This window comes from Pteropus vampyrus, unplaced genomic scaffold, assembly GCF_000151845.1.
Source record: "Pteropus vampyrus isolate Shadow unplaced genomic scaffold, Pvam_2.0 Scaffold14, whole genome shotgun sequence".
Taxonomy (NCBI): domain Eukaryota; kingdom Metazoa; phylum Chordata; class Mammalia; order Chiroptera; family Pteropodidae; genus Pteropus; species Pteropus vampyrus.
The window spans coordinates 6,180,677-6,199,538 of NW_011888795.1; the positions used below are offsets into that span (position 1 = coordinate 6,180,677).

The 18,862-nt window shown below is 37.3% G+C and overlaps 1 protein-coding gene across 26 annotated transcripts in view; it reads right to left on the minus strand.

Annotated features, from left to right (window-relative positions):
• LPP (LIM domain containing preferred translocation partner in lipoma) overlaps positions 1 to 18,862 on the minus strand; it is a 640,361-nt gene that overhangs the window by 329,274 nt on the left and 292,225 nt on the right. For all 26 annotated transcript variants that reach the window (XM_023525869.1, XM_011381721.2, XM_011381711.2 and 23 more), the window contains one exon: positions 6,883 to 7,005. In XM_023525869.1, the coding sequence (XP_023381637.1) occupies positions 6,883 to 7,005 (123 nt within the window). The remainder of the gene's footprint in view (positions 1 to 6,882; positions 7,006 to 18,862) is intronic.

Sequence of the window (18,862 nt, forward strand, 5' to 3'; positions counted from 1 at the left end):
CACTCCTATGTGTTTGCCATGATCAAGTCTAATCATCTTGAGTAAAAAATACAGCTAGATTTGTATTTTGTAGTTTAGTTGCTTCTCAAATTTAAAAGAAAAAGAAAAGGCACCATGGGGTTTCAGACCAAGGCCACTACCAAAATAGATATTTAAACAGTAGGAGAGGAGGAAAGAAACAGGGAAACCAGTCCTGACAAGAAAGCTCTTCAATTTTGCAAATGTGATGTGTGCTTCTGCACGGACATAGGGCTAATTATTTCCACTAAGTTGCTGTTGTAAAATGAAGAAGCTCAACAGGCAGCTCTGTGCGTTTCTTTTTAAACCAATGCCTGAATTGAGTGATTCTGTGTAATACAACACAGTCATCACTGAGCTAAGGTCTTGCAAACAAATCAGAGTGAAAGGCTACCATAGGGGCCATAGCCAGGGTATCATAGAAGAAATCCCTACCCTTCCCCAGGCTCCAGCAGCGCTGGCTCCTCCATGGTAGTCAGCAGCAGATGCCTGCTCAGCTTTGTCCTGCATCACTGCTGGGAGCTAACCTACACATGAACTCAGAGCACACTCTTAGACTAGGGCACGTAAAATGGACATTTTTGTGCAAAACTTTTGTAAAGGTGCAATCCAAGGTAGTTTTTTGGCCTAAATTTCTTCTCTAAAAATATTACGTTTTTATGGCACTCAAAACAGAGATTTAAAGTTAATTTTATTATGCTCATCTCGTATGACACAAACACAAACATTATCTTTAAAAAAAAAAGAGGGGGTATAAAGGTTATTGAGATGCAATTATATACAATCTAAAAATTAATTGCCCTTCATCAAACTCATGGCATGCAACTCTGAGTCAGCTAACCACTCCACCCCTACCCTCATTGTGATTTAACTGTTGACATTTTCTGGCAGGTACAGACTGATTTAAAATAACTCAGATCTTTTAAGCATGGGCATTGCAAGAATTCGATCCTTTTTTTATTTTAAAATGGTATTTTTGCACATTTTAGCTTACTATACTCCAATTGGCATCATACATATGAGACTTCTACAATGTTTCAACTTTCACCATAGCTCTCAGAGAAAGCCATTAGTAAATAGATAATGGAGACACATAGACAAATAGGTTTTTTTCCAGCAAATCATGATATGCTCCTAATTTTTTCCCAGAAGAATACTGGAAGAGGAAGGTGACACTATCAACACCTATTCTCTTTTTTAACAGCATAAGACCCAGTTCTTATCTCAATTCCCAAGAAGTCAACCAAAACAGCAAGGGCCCAGTCTACACTGATAGTCTGCATCTCATCATGCAGTAACAGCTTGTTGCAGCTTTCATCTCCCAGAAGCCTACATGTTTGGGTTGCACTGAATAATATGAAATATTAAAAATTTAATTGCTAATTAATCTTTCCTGCAGCTGCTCGTGGCTTTTGCAAGCTAGAACAGACAGCACACAAGAATAGAAGCTCCATGGCACCACAAGACTCCACCCTGATTACGCTGCCCGTAAGCCCTCAGGCCATATGAATTCCTAATAAAAAGCCTTCCATACAACACACACACACACACACACACACACATACACACACACACACACACACACACACCCCTCTGAAATAATTTCTCAAGTTGCCTCATAGATTATTGCTCTATGAAAAGAACTCAGCGTGGGAGCACTGGAATTGCAATTAAAGACATGTACATGTGACCAAACAACATTTATGTTCTCAGTTTCCAAATAGACTAAGAAATTACAATACTTTTTAAATGCTTTAAATGAGGAAGACAAACATAGCATTCAGAAAGGATAAGCTTCAAACCTTCAAAGACCTGAAGACTTGAAGCAAGTTCCAGACGTAAACTAACAATCCCAAAATGAAATCAGAAGAATTGAGTGACCTGTTGCTTAAGGCCAATATCTGATTTCTTCTAACTCTAGAACAATAGAGTATCTCTGCAAGGGAGAATAATTGTAGTCACCATGCCCATTTTAGAAATAAAGAAAAGAAAGCTCAGACTGGTAATGTGTACAGTTCACACAAATGGAGCTCTTTTTAGAAAGCTGAGCACATGGAATTGAGAAGACAGTGCTCTTCTTATTGGCAGACTTGGAGTCCAGGCTATCAAACTATGCCCAAGACAATCCTTATCCCCAAAATTTCTCTCTTTTTTTTTATTCTAGTCTAAATGAGGATAGTGAAATTGCTTTTGACCAATTCAAAAGCAACCTGATTGAAAAATTATTAAATCCCCAGTTACCATGAAATATTAATATAAGATATCTGAAAGTTCTTCCAAGTCATGTAGGCACCAGCTCCAACCCTATCGAACTCACTGCAGAGAAGAAAAGGCAGCATTGTACTAGGAATCAGAAGACCAGAACACTAGCCCTCATTCTGCCAAAAGAAGAAAAAAAATCAAAAGTCCGTGATTTATCTTTTGTCTTCTAAGAAATCGAGAGAATTTTAAACTGAACCCTTGTGTAGCTCTTCTGAAGAGTCTAAGCTGTACTTCTAGTAACAAATGATGCCAGATGGATGGGGTCTAGATATACAGTAACTCAGATACTGTACTATCATAAATTTTCTGTATACTTTTTGAGTTACGTTTTTGATTTCTCTACTCTTTTGTTATGTTTCCAAGACATATTTTAAAGAAAGTACCAAAAAAGAGAGACATTTTGGAATAAACTAATTTAAATACTAAACAGAATCTAACTATCCCTTAGATGCTGTTGTCATCTACAGAGAATGATTACATCATGTTTCAGGAAAAAGGAAAAGAATCATTCCTCCTGCCTCTGAGTGACACTGAGTAGTGTACATTGAGTACTTTCCCATTCTGGGCAAAAATTTTCTTTCTGTAAAGTAAGAGTTCGGCTTCATGACCTCAAGGGCCCACCTAAGCTCTGATACTCTATGATCATACCACCTCCTCCTAATTTTCACAATGATTCTTCTAAAACTATTCCCTAATGCACAAATTTTACTAGTTAGAAATTTTAGTTCCAAATACTAAGTTAGTTTAATTGCTTAGCTCTGTGCAGTGTACGGATGTACATTTTTATATCTTATTTAGAATTTGCTAAAGGAATTACCCCCAAACCCACTGTAGGCAGAAACACTATCTCCCCTAAATTCTACCTCTTACTATGAGAGTTCTTGGGCATCATGAAGGCTATTTAGGTATCAACTGCATGTGATTTCATCTACCTATTCCCTTTGCACTCCACATACCCTAGATTGCATTTGAACTAACTTGTTCTTCAAACAAGGCATTCACATTCAACATTTCTTGACTTTCTCATTACTGTTATTCTAGAACCTTAAATCCCATGACAGAGGCAGCCAAGTAAACTCAAATCCTCCGAGCTCTGTGGAGTCCTCTCTGACATTTGCCCAGAAAGGTAGAAAGCATAATGTTGATATTCCTATTTTTGATTTTCCAACAATTTCACGATAACTTAAAGTAGCACACTGAAGACCTTCTTTTGAATTGCTTCTGTGTTTGTCTGTTCTCTAAGATCAGGAATTACTCTAGACCAAGAACAAATTGATATAAAGCTTTATATTTCTAATGCCTGATCATTAGTGGGGTTTCAATAACTGTTAGGCGAATGAATGAAAATGTAGAATTAAGCCACATTTCCCAATAAAAATGTGAATGAGTAAGTGAACAGAACTAAAGCTGGGAAATCTGAGAGTAGAAAGAGTCTCTTTGGAAAAAGGAGTAAAACGCTCCATAAAATCTATCTTCAAGTGCTCAGACATTTTTTTCAAAGTTGTTATGTGAACAGAGCTCCTTTGGACCTCTAAGTATATAAACATTCCATATATATTATTATTTTCTCCTAGGTCCATGAGTCAAAACAGCCTTACAAAGGTGATTCAGAGGTGGGTTCAGGAAAGCACATAACACATGCTTGAATCATGAGAAGTCACAGACCTACTAGCCTACTTTAAGTAGTCAGGTGACTCAATGGATTTTGCAATTTGTTTTGGATCAAAAATAAAAACATCAAAGTTGAACATTAACAGTCTACATTTCTAGGACTTTTCAAGTACCTTTTAATTACAGCACAACACAGTCTACTACAGACATCATCTTTTCTTGGCATATATTTTTAATATTTTAAGTGTGTGATTATTATTCTCACAACATATAATTATGTGAACCAATAAATACTAACACTTCTAATTCAGTTCCACCACAGTAAAGATAATTCAAAAGGATGAGTTATATTTCTCAATTAACTCTTGCTTTCCTAAATTAGAATAATAAAAAAGTTAGAAAGGATCACTCTTTAATTTCTGAAAGGAATGGGCTCATTACAAAAAAAAAAAAAAAGTAGATTTTACCTTAATTCTCAACTTATTCTACTTAAAGTTTATCATTATTAACTTTTTTTAACTTTCTGAATGTTTTTCTCTTTAGGAGAAAGCATACTCAAGGGACACTGTTACTCATATAACTGATTTCATAGTTTTTGTCATTGGTAAAATCATTTAAAAATAATCCTGATTTTCTCAATCTGGTTCTAGAACTTAAAATCAAACATATCTAAATTCAGGGTCCAGCTGAACTCACACCATAGTCCTATGAACAAAGACAAGTCACTAATCTGTTAAACCTTAGTTTCCTCAGCCTCAAAATAAGCACATCGTCTATATCTCAGAGCTGAGCTATCTATGTCTTACTTAAGTGAGAGTGCACGTGAAAGCGCTTTACAATCAGTAAAGTACTGTCCAAATGTCAGTGATTATGAGTTTGTGTACACAATAAGATTGCTCAAACAAAAATGTAGCTACTCAGTAAACCCATTAAAATGCAGTAGCTTATGGAAGACATACAGAGACACAGCCTTAAAAAATGAAGGCTATATTAAGCAAAAACCACCAAGCAGAATCTCTCCAGTATACATTAGGGCATAAGATCTGAGGCGAGGCAAAAAAAAGATGAAAGAAAAACCTTATTTTAAAAAAGTGAGTGGGGCACAGACAGGTGAGTGCAGTGGCAAAGTCAGTGGCCTCGATATCCTGAGAAACTGGGCTTGAGGTATTTGCTTGAGTGGAAGAGGAAAAATGTTTAATATCAAGCATTGGTCAGAAACTAGGAAGTAAGCAAAGCTTGCTGGAGAATATTCTTCAGACCTGGGCCATTCCACCTGCATCATTTCCGAGATGGTCTTTCTTCCTTTGTTCCATTTTCAGAATGAAATTTAGCTTTCCTCTGCCTGAAAAGCTTCAACTTCTCCCCATTATCTATTAAAGAGAGGCCAAAATCTTAATCTGGCATTCAAACTTGTCCCTAGGTTGTCACTAGGAAACCTTCCAGGCCTACAGCCACTTCGAACCTTCAGTGGCCTTGTCCACAGCCACCTGGCAGCGTGGAACTTCCTTGTCTATGGCTCAGGTTATTCTCCATCACTGTCATTATCTAATATTACTATTCCAACCTTATCTCCAGCTGAACACATAAGCCTTCTGATAAGTCTTCTCAGATTCTGCCACCTTCAAAGGTACATATCACTCTTTTCCTTATGCTTCCATAATATGTGCCATGGTTTAACTTATATCCTGGGCTCTGAAAGGTGACAACTTGGCCCTATACTTTCTCTTTCAACCATCTACTCTTTGCCTAACAGTTCCCCCAAAGCCCACAGCATCTGCTGCATACCTGCCGCTCAGTACATGTTTACAGAAATAAATAGCATTTCCACTACTGATAGGTCTTGTGAGACCAAGAGCAAAGAGTGTTTTTTGCCATGTGCTCCCATATAGCTGACAGTCCCATTATGTGTCTAGAAAAGGTAACGGGAATATGTCTAAAGGGGAAAGCACTGTCACCTCATGTGCAGTTCATTGTTGAAATGACTGACAGCAGAGAAGCAGAACTGGTTTTAAATTCATGAAAGGAACCATCGTGAATATAGGAGCTGCTATCCAAGAACAGGAGTGAAACTCAAGAGTGCCGTATGCAGTCACTTAGTCAAACACAAGAGTCAAACAACACAGTGACAATGGTGTCGGTCCAATGCTTGCAACTAGAGTTCTACTGGCTGTCTTCTGAAGACCAGAAGTCCTGCAGTCGATTTGCTATTTTACCTTCTCAAGACCTGAAAGAAATAGGGAATGACCACTAGGGATGGAAAATCAGCTTCTGAAATGCAGATAATAAACTAAGATGAAGATAAATAGCCAAGGTCCAGAGTAATCAAAGAAATGTAAAACAAACAAACAAAAACTGATAACAAGGCACTTTTTGCTTTTTAAAAACACAGATTAATTGCTATCACCAAATTCTGGTGAGACTAAGGAGGAACTGGAAGTTTCAGAAAGAAAAGTAAAGAAAGTGGTCATATTCCTCAATGTAGAAATCCTACTCTTAGGAATTTGAGGCAGAGAAATAGCTCCAAAGAAAATATGCACAAACATGTCCCTCGAAGCATTACATACAACAACCACTAAAAAACGAAAGCTGCCTTACATATAGAATTTCTTTACAAAGGTACAGTCTTCACCTTAACTTTAGCATATCCATGCTGAATCTTATCTGTTAAGACTATAACGACATGCAACAAAACATCCACATACGCAAAGCCAGAAAAAGAGCAGGGCTATGGAATAAGAAGGGAATTATCTTGCATGAACTTTTTGTGCAGTGGTGTTGTCATATTTTAAAGAAAATACTAATAAAATCAATTTAAGAAGTTTCTGTCTGTTAACATGTTGATATTAAATAAAAAGACAATTTAGACTGTTGATTGACTCTGAGAAGATAAAAAAGAAAAAAAGAAAAAAAAAGAAGGGCAATAAGCAGCAGCTTAATCTTTCAGATAATTGTAAAGCTGGCAATCTAGAGACATTTCCAGATAGCTCTTACCTGTGGGGGCCGGGGCTTGTAGGGGGAACTGCACTCGAGGTCAGCTAAGATGCTAGTCAGTGAGTCAATCTCAGCATCCAGGCTGGAGCGTCTCTCCTCAAGGGTCTTACCTCCAGGGTTTCCCTGTCAGAAGCAACACAGACATGTTAAAAAAAGAAATCTTCAGTTTCCATTGACATTAGTCTGAGTTCAAATTCCTCAAGTTATGGTGTGGCTTTGTCCAAGCTTTTCTGCACCTTTTTCCCCCTTCATATAAAACCTCAGTGAGATAGTCTGGAGTAGAATTATGTTTTTATGACAAATAAGAAAGCTGAGAGGTATACGGTGATTTTCCTAAGGTCACACACTTATTTTTTGATGAGTATAAAGGTAAAAGGAAATAAATATCTCCATCCTCTATTCAGGAAGCAGATTCAACTGGGAAGATATTACAAGCTCTTTGTGTTCAAAAACCATTGCTTTGGATGATGACATTTTAGTTGGAGCAGGAAAGGGCAAGGGTGGGAGACTAACATTCCAGGAAGAGGAATCAGCGGGGAATAAGTGGGTATTATGTGTGTCTGTGTTAGAGAGAAAGAAGGCATATCCCAAGCAATGAGTCTGAAAAATAAACTAGAATGAGACTGCTTAGAGTTCTGGCCAAGGAGCTGCATAGGAAGCATGTGCCAGTGGTCACTGACTCTGAAGCTGGAGCTCTGTGCATTTCATATGTTAATGCCCCATGTTATCAGAAGCGCTGACTTCCACCTGCACTCAGAATCAATAATGGAAGACAATAACACTGCTACAAGCACATTCCCAGGCATTGTGAGAAGGCTCAAGAAAACAGTTTGCCTAGAGCTTAAGGCAGGGAAGTACAAAGCGGCCCTAGGATTTGGAATCAGGATAGTGTCTGGAAAAGTTTAGAAAGAGCATTAGCCAAGAAACCAGAATATCCTCAGCAACAGCAAAAAATAGAATACCCTGAAAAGCTAGCATTAAATCTTATAATCCTTTTAGTAAATTTATCTTTTTAGTCAATATGCTGCATCAAGCAACAATAGCATAATGGAATTGCCTATTAAGACCACTAGTTCCTTTTCCCCTAGTAGTTTGCTCATCAAACCAGCTTCTCTGAGTTCTGGAACTTATTTAAATCTCTGCTTCAAACAGCCCTAAGTGGATCTGGTATATCAGTCACTTTCTTGTGAATTTAGCAACCATGAATTAATCACTTCGGACTCAATCTATCCCAAGCACCTGGATAACACCAACCTCTGTGAAGCTGTGGCCCGACTCCTTGGGGTCAAACCGATGACTGCTGCCTGCCCCAGAGGTAGCTGGTATCCTTTGTTGGGAGCCCTCTTTAACCATCCATATCGTTTATCACATTATCTAAAGCAGCCTTCTTATCATTTTCTCATTCTGGATGTATGTGCATGACCCATCTATGGTACTCTATGCTCTCACCTGCTTTGTTTATTTTTCTAACAATATCTATCGCCATCTAACATTATATTTGACATATATTGTCTTTCATCGATCTCCCCCGGGAGAATGTAAACTTCATGAAGGCAAAAACTTTGTTCTGCTTCTCGCTGATTCCCCAAAATCTTTCTGAGGGCCTGATCCATGAAAGTGTTCAATAAATGTTTTTAAGTAAACACATGAATAAATAATGACAGGCTCTGGCATAGGTCCCCTTTTGGGTAAAAATAGATAAAGGTACAATAAGATAAATGGATGCTCTAGTCTAGTATATAGAGTATATATCACGGATAGAAAGGGAACCAAAGGGCTCAGTGTGTGTATTTGTGCACACCTGTGCGTGTCTGTGTATCTCCCACTGTATAGCCCAGATTTGAAGGTTGCCTTTCTGAAAAAGGAGAGATTTTACTCAGCTCCCTTGCTACAGCCAAAAGTGAAAGGAAAAAAAAAAAAAAAGCGAAATGACATGTTGGTTATATTTTCTCAGAGTCTGAATTTCCAGTCGACCAAGCCCTATAAGGCCAGTGGACTTTGCCCTAGGAACAAATATTTGGAAAGTGTTAATTCCTCTGTCAGAGATGAGCTCATCTTTAACCCAATGAATATTAATAATTATGAAATATTGTGGCATTATTAAGAAAAAAATCTTATTTAAAATTCATGTGGCTATTCTGGCACTGGGTCCTGGTAAAACAAGAAAAGGTAGGACGGTCTTATTATAGAAGGCAACTGAGAACTGTGTGAACCTGATTCTCTTATGTGCAGATATAACATTATAATAAATATGAATTTGATAAATGTTTTTCCATATGCTAATAGACAGCACAATATACCGGTAAGGGTGTTGGATTGAAGCCTTTTTAAATTCTTTCCTGGGCCATAGTCTCCTCATCTATCAAACAAGGGGAACATCATCTGCCCTACCTAAGCCAGAGGGATGTTAAAAGATTCAGACAAAAAAAAAAAAAATGGAGTAGGAAAATGCTTTGTAAATTTTCAAGTGCTATAATTATGATGATTTTCATACATAGCATTAATTATAGCAACCAGTAACTATAAATTAATATGAATAATATAGCTATTGTTAATTATTCTTCTTCTTAAGGGAAGCATCATTCATTAAGTGTTCCCTGGGGGTATCAGTAAAGAGACATGATTTAATAAGGTCTACAACATCTGCACTCTGGCAGAAAATACATTAACTGCCCATGCCCTAAGTCACTGGAATATCCAACCACAGAGACTCAAAAGTCACAGAATTATCCTGAGCTACACAATAAAATAAGTAATTATAGTGTGCAACTAGCCTGTGCATGCAAGACTTCAATTGGTATCCAGCTTCCTTATTCTGTTATCCCTCTGAGTTGGGAGTACTCCCCATTTTTAGTTTCTTATATTAGATTGATGAAATTTAATAAGTTCTAGACTAATGCAGTGAGATTTTTGCCCCAAGACACCCCTCCTCCCCCGTTGCCCTACTTGACCTTCTGGTGAGAGCTTTGCTTCTAAATTTCAATCCCCATTAGGGATTAGAGTAGGCCTCTTTCTCACTATAGAGTCTCTATTTTTAACTGAAGTCTTGCTCAAGTCCCACGACCAACCAGTCCTTCTCTTGGCTTGCTCATCTACCCTCTCATCACCTCCAGACTCAGGAACTATCTTGCTGCTCTCAACAATGTATACTGGATACCAGAGGCCACAGTTCTATAACTAGTAACAAAATCGTACACATTAACCAACGTATCTTCTCCTTTACTCCTTAACCCTGTAGATTGACCAGTTAGCTGATGGTTAAATAACATGCCAGAGGCCAAATAACAACAAGGAATATTCTCCTGATTCTTTGCCTAATGCTTTTGCTGGATACCACACAATCCTATTAAGTGGTCATTGTAATAATAATTCTCATATTCTTCACCCATGACTGGAGAGATGCCATTGTCTTAGTCCAAAAAGCAAAAAGCAAAGCCTGAGCCAAAGATTCACATGTAGATCTCAAGAAACAGTACTGAAGGACTGGAGGAGTTAAGCAGGGGAGGAGGAAAAGTCGATTCAAAGGCGCTAGGTAATTAGGGCTCCATTCTCCTGAAAGCCCTCTGAGGAACTCCATGAAATGTGCCTCAGATCTTCTCACCTAAGGGGTGAAAAAATCAGAATATCTATCCCCAGGCTCCAGTACTCCTTCGAGTTGCCTATAAGGGTAAAAACTCTGTCATACTTGTCCCAAGAAGTAGAGTGGTAGCAGAGAAGCTCCAGGACAGAAAGTGAGAAAAAGGTATTGCAGCTGAGGCAAAGTGCCACGAAGTCATACCTACGCAGAGGTGGTTGCTATAGCAATGGCTGATGCATAAAGGTGGAACAAGAATATGAGAGGTGAGGTACAAAAGGTGTTCAATGACTGTGTCATTTTACTAATAGCTATAAAACCCATATGAATAACCCATTCATAAGTTATTATTTTCTACAAGATGCTTATTTTCACTCATTCACTAATATGTATATGATAAAAGCTCACCAAAGAAACAATTAGGGCTTATTGCAACTTGGAAAGTCATCGTTCATAGTGCCATGAGTAGAATTACAGAGTGATAACTCTCCCATTGTAAATACATTGGAATTGACTTTAAAACAGAACCCAGAACCAAAATGTAAAGCCTAGGAGGCCATTTCCGAGACTGACTTTAGATGGGTCATGTTTTAGCCTACATATTGCTAATCCACTAACTATAGATGACAGACAAGGAGAACCAGTAGTGAGTTATGATAGAGTATTCGTTTGTAATTATTCATTCATTTTTATATCCAAATATCCTATTTAAAAAGAAATTAAACTCACAGAAAAGCTAAAAACGTAGTAAAATAAATTCTATCCACAAACCCTTCAACAAGTGTCATCAATGGCCTGCATTTTGCCACACTTGTGCAACCTCCTTCTCTCTCTCTCTCTCTCTCTCTCTCTCTCTCAAATAACAATGACAACAACAAAAAGATAGGGGAAACCACTCAGATGACTTTGTTCATTTTTTAAGTCTATGGGCAAATTCTACAGCTTATATATAAAATATTCATAGAATGTGGTAAGATTAGAAAGTTTAGAAATAACTAGTCTTCAATATAAAGAATAAGTAGATTCCAGCAGGAGGGGACTCAAAGGTCTTTGCCAACCCTGACTGAGATGCAAAAAGCCAGAAAGGTAGTGAAAAGGAAAGAAAAAAAGGTTAAGTGTTTAACAATAGCAATATATACTATACTTTTTGTCAATACACTAAAAAGTATATATTCTGTTTGTTACTGCACTTAAACCATTTTTTAAAAGTTGCAGAAACTTCCCCTCCACATACGTCAGCTTACATCTCCTAAGAACACCTAATTTTTAGATACCATTACCATATCCAAGAAATTTAACATGAGTGCAGTATTATCTAATGTTCAAGCATGCTCACATTCCACCGGTCGTCTCTGTAATGTCCTTTTATCTACTGTTGTTAATTCCTATCCAGAATGCAATCAAAGATCACACATTGAGATGACATGCCTTTTTAGTCTCTTTTAATTTAGAACAGGTTCCCAGCCTATTTTTGTCTTTCATGAAACTGACTTTAAAAAAAAAATTTAGGCCAAGCATCTTATAAAAAGTTCAACAATCTGGCTCTGTCTGATGATTAGATTCAGATTAAACAATTTTGGCAGGGATATCATAATGCATGACACTGTGTCCTTCCTACTGCATCACATCAGGAAGCTCATGATATTAGTTTGGCCCAGTTTGGTGATATCAAGTGCGATGACTTGATTAAGGGAGAGTCCACCAAATTTCTCCAGCATAAAAAGGTCCTCTTCTCTTTTAAATAAATAAATTATCTGTGCAACTCTGTTCACCCAATGGTTTTAGCCTCCATAGATGACCCTAGCCTGAATTGATTATTGCATCGGTGGTTGCAAAATGGTGAGAGTACTCATTATTAGTGAATGGAAATAAGCGGATCCTGCTTAGCATAATAACAATTTATTTGTTAAGAATTCATTTCCATTTTGAGTTAGGGGAATAGGACTAACCACCATGAAAGAAAAAATCAGGAACCTAATGATCAGACCAATCTTGTTAAAAAGGGAGCTCTTGTTCAGGCTATTAAGAAAAATAGTCAGCGGAATGGTCTAATTAATTAAGAACCAATCTTTGGCCTAGGAAGCTCACATCACTCAAAATATATATGAGCCTGACCTCATCAGCAGCAATCCCCAGAATCTTTGGCGAGGGCAAGCAAACACATTGACACAGCGCAGAAGGGGGATTTGAAGAGCTAAGATTTGTATGTGATTGCTCAAAACATAACAGAACAAAACCAAACATCAGAGTGAAAACCTGATGTTAGAAGGACTAAATCATTGATTTTTAAATCATGTTTCAAAAAGCTCAAGAAATTCCTCCAGACCCCATGTATAATAAACACCAAAGGCTGCAAGCCACTACTCAAGCCCGGACTTCCTTTTGTGATTCATTAGGAGAAAAGCTTTCCTCGATAGCTTAGGAATATAAAACTATCTCATCTTATGGAAACCGAGAATGTTACTACCCAAAAGAGTACATTCTTTCTACATAAAATTTTGATTTTCTTTTCAATGATATGGTTAAGCATTAAGAATACGGCATTAAAAAGAAAAAAAGAAAACCACAGCATGAATTTCACTTCATTTTTATTCTCTTTTATGGTTAGTAAAGTTCATTATTCCCTTTTTTCTAATATCAGTAAAATATAAACAAAAACAAAACAAAAATGTTGGAGATAACAAAAGGAATACTAAAAAAGCTGTATTATCTATAAACAACAAACTGTATTTATCATTTATCTATTACTTTTTTTATCTTCGATGAAGCTAAGGAGATAATCAATGAATTTCTTTCTTTGTGATCATTTCTATTAAATTTTTTCACGCAAAGCACCCTTAACACAAAAAGAGTGTTGGCAAAGGCTCTGGAGTTAGACTGCATGGGTTTGAAACCCGGATTTGTCACTCACCAGTTTTGTGACCTTAAGCAATTAACCCAAAGCTCTCTGGGTCTCGGTTCCTCACGCAGTTGTTGTAAGGATTACACAAGTTCCTACATGTCAAGTACTGTTCACAGCATAAGTATTTAATAAATGTTAGCTACTCAATTATTGCCTTGAACACAGACTCAAAATAAATGCTTCGGCGGACACAGTCAGTCAATTGAGTATATAACTTTTAAAAATACTTTGATGCAAAGTAAAATTAGCTGCTGGGGGCTTCAGTAGTAGAGTTTTAAAAAGGAGAGATTTAAAAAAAAGTTTGATTTTCTATTCAGAAAACATTAATGGGGAGGGGGCAATAATAGTTTAAACCTATGAATTAAATAAACCGACTAAAATATTTTTGGTCCCCACTGTAGCATGCAGTATAAAATAGACCATGCCAGGTATTTTTGCTATTGATTTTGTTTTAAAACCTCACAGAAGATAGTTTTCTTATATTGCATTTTGATGATGAAGGGCCAATGAGTTGAAGGAGTATGATAAATTTCAGAAGCCACTCTTTCACATTCTTCAGCAATGCAATAGAAATAACCAGAAGCGGATGTTTGAATACTTAGAAATCTGATGTTACCTTTATATAATGGCTCATCTTCAAACTTTTTTTTCCTTGAATCTTTCCATGACTCGTCAAAATGGTACCAGAATTGAAAAACAAGGCAAGTGTTCAGTTCCTATGTCAAGCATTCCATGTGAAGCAGCCAGAGATTTGAAATGGGCATGCCATCGAAATGGAAAAGGGGTGAGAAATTCCTTTAAATTTTTGTGGTTCTGATTCTATGAGCTAAGCACCATCAATCAGGACTTTCAGATAAAGAATGTTTGGGAAAATGTGAATATAGATGATTAGCATAGAAAAGGTAACTCAGGCTCATGAAACAGAACTAAAAGGGGAATTTGAGCAGTTATTCCAACATTTTCACTTCAAAATAATAATAAAATTCCCCCAAAGAAGTAATTTAGATGTCTGGGATAATAATTCAGTAAAAGGATTGAATACCTTACAATGTGAAACATCTTTTCCAAAATAATATTTCATAAATTATGTCAACTGTTCTTCTTAAGAACCCATGAAATAAGCAGAAATTTACTCTTATCCCATTTTCCAGACAAAGAAACTTTATGGAGGAGAACACAGGCCCTGTCCAAGGATTTCCAGTCTCACTAGTGGGACAAGGTTGATACAATTAGAGAAGGAGTAGAGTCCATCCAACAGCCAGTTTATTATTCTGTGCTAACACTGAGGTGAAAACATGTGCTACAGAAATGTCAGAATGGGTGGGCACACGTAGATTCGTAGATTCGTAGACAGACACTGGAAATAGGAAGAATCTTAACTAGCATCTATTCCAATCTCATGATTGTACCAAAAGGAAACAAAGGGCCACAAAGCTTAAGTGATTACTAATGGTCAAACATCCAACAGATAAGGATGGGACACAAGATCTGAATCAACTCTTCTGAGAACCAGTCCTACCACTCAAAACTCTCAAGTAAAAGAAGACAGTATTGTCATTCTCTCCTAAAAAACTTACAAGTAAGCTTATGTCAGAAGATGGCCCTTAATATTTAGAAATGTTTATCCAGAAAAGTAATACTCATTACCTACTCAGTACAACCATAGAATTCTCTTTAGCGAACAGTGGGGCGGATGTGTAGGCAAAGAGAGTAGAGAAGCAATAAATTAGGCATTTCGTTCTGGTTCTGCCATAACTCAGGACGGTGACCCTGGGAAAATCACTTTCTCTTCCTAAACTTATGCTATCTCAACAGCAAAATGACAGGTTTAGACTTGATCTTTACGTTTTCTTCCAGATTAAAAGGTCTTTTATTCCAACACATTCACATAAATGCAATAATGTGAATATTATAAGGAGCTTAAGGTTTGTTTTGTTTTGTTTTAAGTGGATGGTGATAACATTTTTTCACTTATAGCCACTTACCTGAATCAAATTACTCTGTTTCTATTTAGTTTAAGTGTTACTTTGATAGCTGAAAATACAAAAGATATAGAGCAGATATTAGCAAGATATGATTTGAAATGCCCATTTCAAAAGTAAAGTCGCTGATGTTTTTATAAAGGAAGCTGCATTCAGTTGTATTTCTTTAAGAGTCACTAGCTAATTAATGGAAATAGAAAAAGACAATGGCAACGTCCTAGCAAGCAGTTAGGAGAGGAAAAGACAAAACACACATCAGTTCTTATTTCAAAGTCTAAGAAAGAAAGAGAGATGGAGGAATTATTGAAAATGACAGGAATCATATTTTCTAGCAATAAAAGATGCATCAGTTCCCTAATAATAATCTCAAATCTGCTCATTGTTTTCTCTTGGTCAAAACTACTATTCTAAGACGATTCTGGGAAATATCCTATGAGACAGTTGGATTCCTAGCCAATTACCCAGTCCACTGTACACAGCCTTGGACACAATTACCTCTGGGAACATGAAGAAAGAAAATCATAGCTCCCTCTACACTCCCATTATCAACAGAGAAGTGCCTAAGTTTAGAAAAGCACTTTCTTAAATATTATCTCATTGGATTTTCCCAGCAATCACAGAGATTAGTAGGTATTATTATTCTTATTTTGCAAAATAGGATACTATGAGTCAAAGAGAAGTCACTCAGGTAGTGCATGGAAGAATTGGAATTTGAGACTCAAATGTCTTGCTGCAAAGTTCCAGCTCTTGCATTTTCCATGACACCGGGCTGGAAATTCAAAAGGAGAAAGGTCTTGCCTTCAAGTCTCAAACTGAGATTATACAGGCCAATTATACAGGCCACGAATTAGGTCATGAATGTAACTACAGTTAAAAGCCAAGCTCCAATCCTCTCTTTGGCCGTCTAGCTCCCCATTTAGCAGTTTTCATCTACTTTTCTACAAATATCTATCAAATATTCAGGACACATTGATATAAACAGCAAGAATTAATAAGAAAGAAGGGGGAGTGGGAAATCAGTGGCTTTCTGCTCTGCAAGTGCTTAGTGTTGTATTATAGAGATTAGTCTCTCCACAAATAACCATATTATAGAACTGAATACAGGCAGGTAATATTAAAGTATGTGAAAACACAAGATGCTAGAGCAAACATGGCAGGGGGTGGGGAGCCAGAGTAGCTAAATAGGAAAATCAGATTGCTGCATGGATGCAGTAAGAACTGAGAAAATCTTGGATGGAGAAAAATATTTGATATTTACCACTTAAGCATAAAGACATGGCGGGGGGGGGGGCACTGCAACATGCACTAATACTTGGCAAAGAATGTGTTCTTTTAGATAAAAAAAAATAAAGGAACATCAGACTCAAAGGTCAGCTGTGGTCAGATTATACAGGTGTGTAAACCCTTGGCATGGAAGAAGCTTGGCTGGTATCCACGGTACAGACATCTACAGGATAAACACAGTCCCCATGACGAAGGAGAGAGTGGGCAGGGGTAATTGTATCTTAGGACTTAGTGTTGATATGGGAACAAACACCTGGTATGAATCACATATATTTTAAGCAGTGCACAGAGAATTTACATTAACAACACTCCCAGCAGGAATTCTTATTTTTATGAAAAAGGCTGCCATTGATAAAAAGTGAATAGGGGACCATATCAGAAAGTTATTGATCTCTTTTTAATCGAGAATGGATATGAATCCACAAGACAACAAACATTTCTGCCTGCAATCTCGGGAATACAAATTAACAGACTGCTTTAAAAAGACGGTTATTTTCCTAGATAAAGGCTGAAAAAAGTCTAAAAAAGTCAAGGAATGATGCTATCTCAAGCTTCACTATTCTTACTTAAACTTCAAAAGCTTTTCCTTACTCCAGAATTCTGTTCATGCCTCATTTGAGACTTTCCTGAGAAATGTTTCCTTTTTCATAGAATATTCAGAGTCAAGGGATAAATCAGATGACTACTATTTACCTAGCCATAGTTTATTAGTTACTCTAAATTAAAGAAACAAGTCAAATAACGAAGGAATAATGAAAAATTGAACTGGTCATTTCTACCTTTCCTTCTACCTTTCCTTCCCTCTTCTCCCCTATTCCAGTGTAAACTTCTTTCTTTATGATATATTCCACTTAGGCCAGGTCTAGAGGCTCTATTCCTATCTTTGGTTCAAACTTAAAGTAGAATCCAGTCCCTAGCTAGATTTAAATCAAAAGGATTTAAAGCAGTGAGATGTTCAACCAAGTCATACCTCCTCTCAATTTTAATGCCTTCTCGTGATATAGGGTAGTAATAACATAAACCCCACAGGGAAAACCAGGTGGCATAAGGTCCTGAGAACCACATGTCCAATAGAATGCTAAGTGTATAATAGGTCTTCTATAAATATTGGTTAGCAGTATGTTCTGTAAATGAGAGGATTATGGGATTATACTAGGTGAGTTCTAGGAGACCTTATAACTATTAAACAGAAAGTCTTGGTCTCAGAGTGAGGCTACATTTCAGTGCCTGAAGACAGATCCTATTAGAAGAAAAAGGCTGAAGTTTTAAAGGTAAGCTGAGCCTCTTCTGAGGACAGAAGTACCACAGTTGCCAAATCTGAATCTTTGGGAGCAAGGCCTAACCATTCGCATTTAATAAACCCTTCATCCCTCTCCTAATTCTTTTCCACACTAAATTTGAAATCTGCAGGCCTAGAACTTGGTTGCCTGGTGCTAATGCAAATGCTAACAATAACTAGAACAATTTAATTAAAATCCTACAACTCCAAAAGCATTTAAGGAAAATTCTTTACTAATGTATGCTAACCCAATTCCTGGGAACAGGGAAAATACTTTTCTGTCATTCGACAGTTCTGTGTTCTCACCCACAGTGCCAACAGAGCAAACACAATCTACTTCACTTCCCCTCGTTTGTAGAAATGACAACGTTTACCACCTCGAAGGGGTGCTGTGAGTTTCCATTTATTGGTGTTTATAAATTCTTCTGAGTGCTCTGAAAAATCAACTATAAGTTGGCATTATTCATAGCACCCTGTTGGAGCTTAATACATATTCAATTTAAAAACAATGACAACAATACAGCAATATCCACAAATTAGCATTAATTATAGCAATGTATTATTCTCACCCTACTGCCACAATTTTATCTAGGCAGAGCTGTTTATGTCGGAAGACTGTATAGAACCTCTCAATAGTGAGAGGCAGTCTTTGCTCAGTGGTACCAACACTTCCTCTAGGGAAAAGTTCACATCACCCTTGTCTCAGAGTTCTGGTTTTTTAGAGGATCTTCTTATTTGCCAAACACTAGGATAGAAGGTAAATTCTTCTCCCTTGAAGAAAGTCAGGATCCTGCCAAGTAGCCTGGACCCTCCATGTCCCATAGTCCCATCTTTCCAAAATTCTCTGGACTCCAGTTCCCCTTCACCATGATCATGGCCATTGTCCCCATTCAGGCCCTTGTCTGCCTCACTAGACTCCTGCAGTCAACCCCAAGTCATTCTACCATTGCCACTTTTGA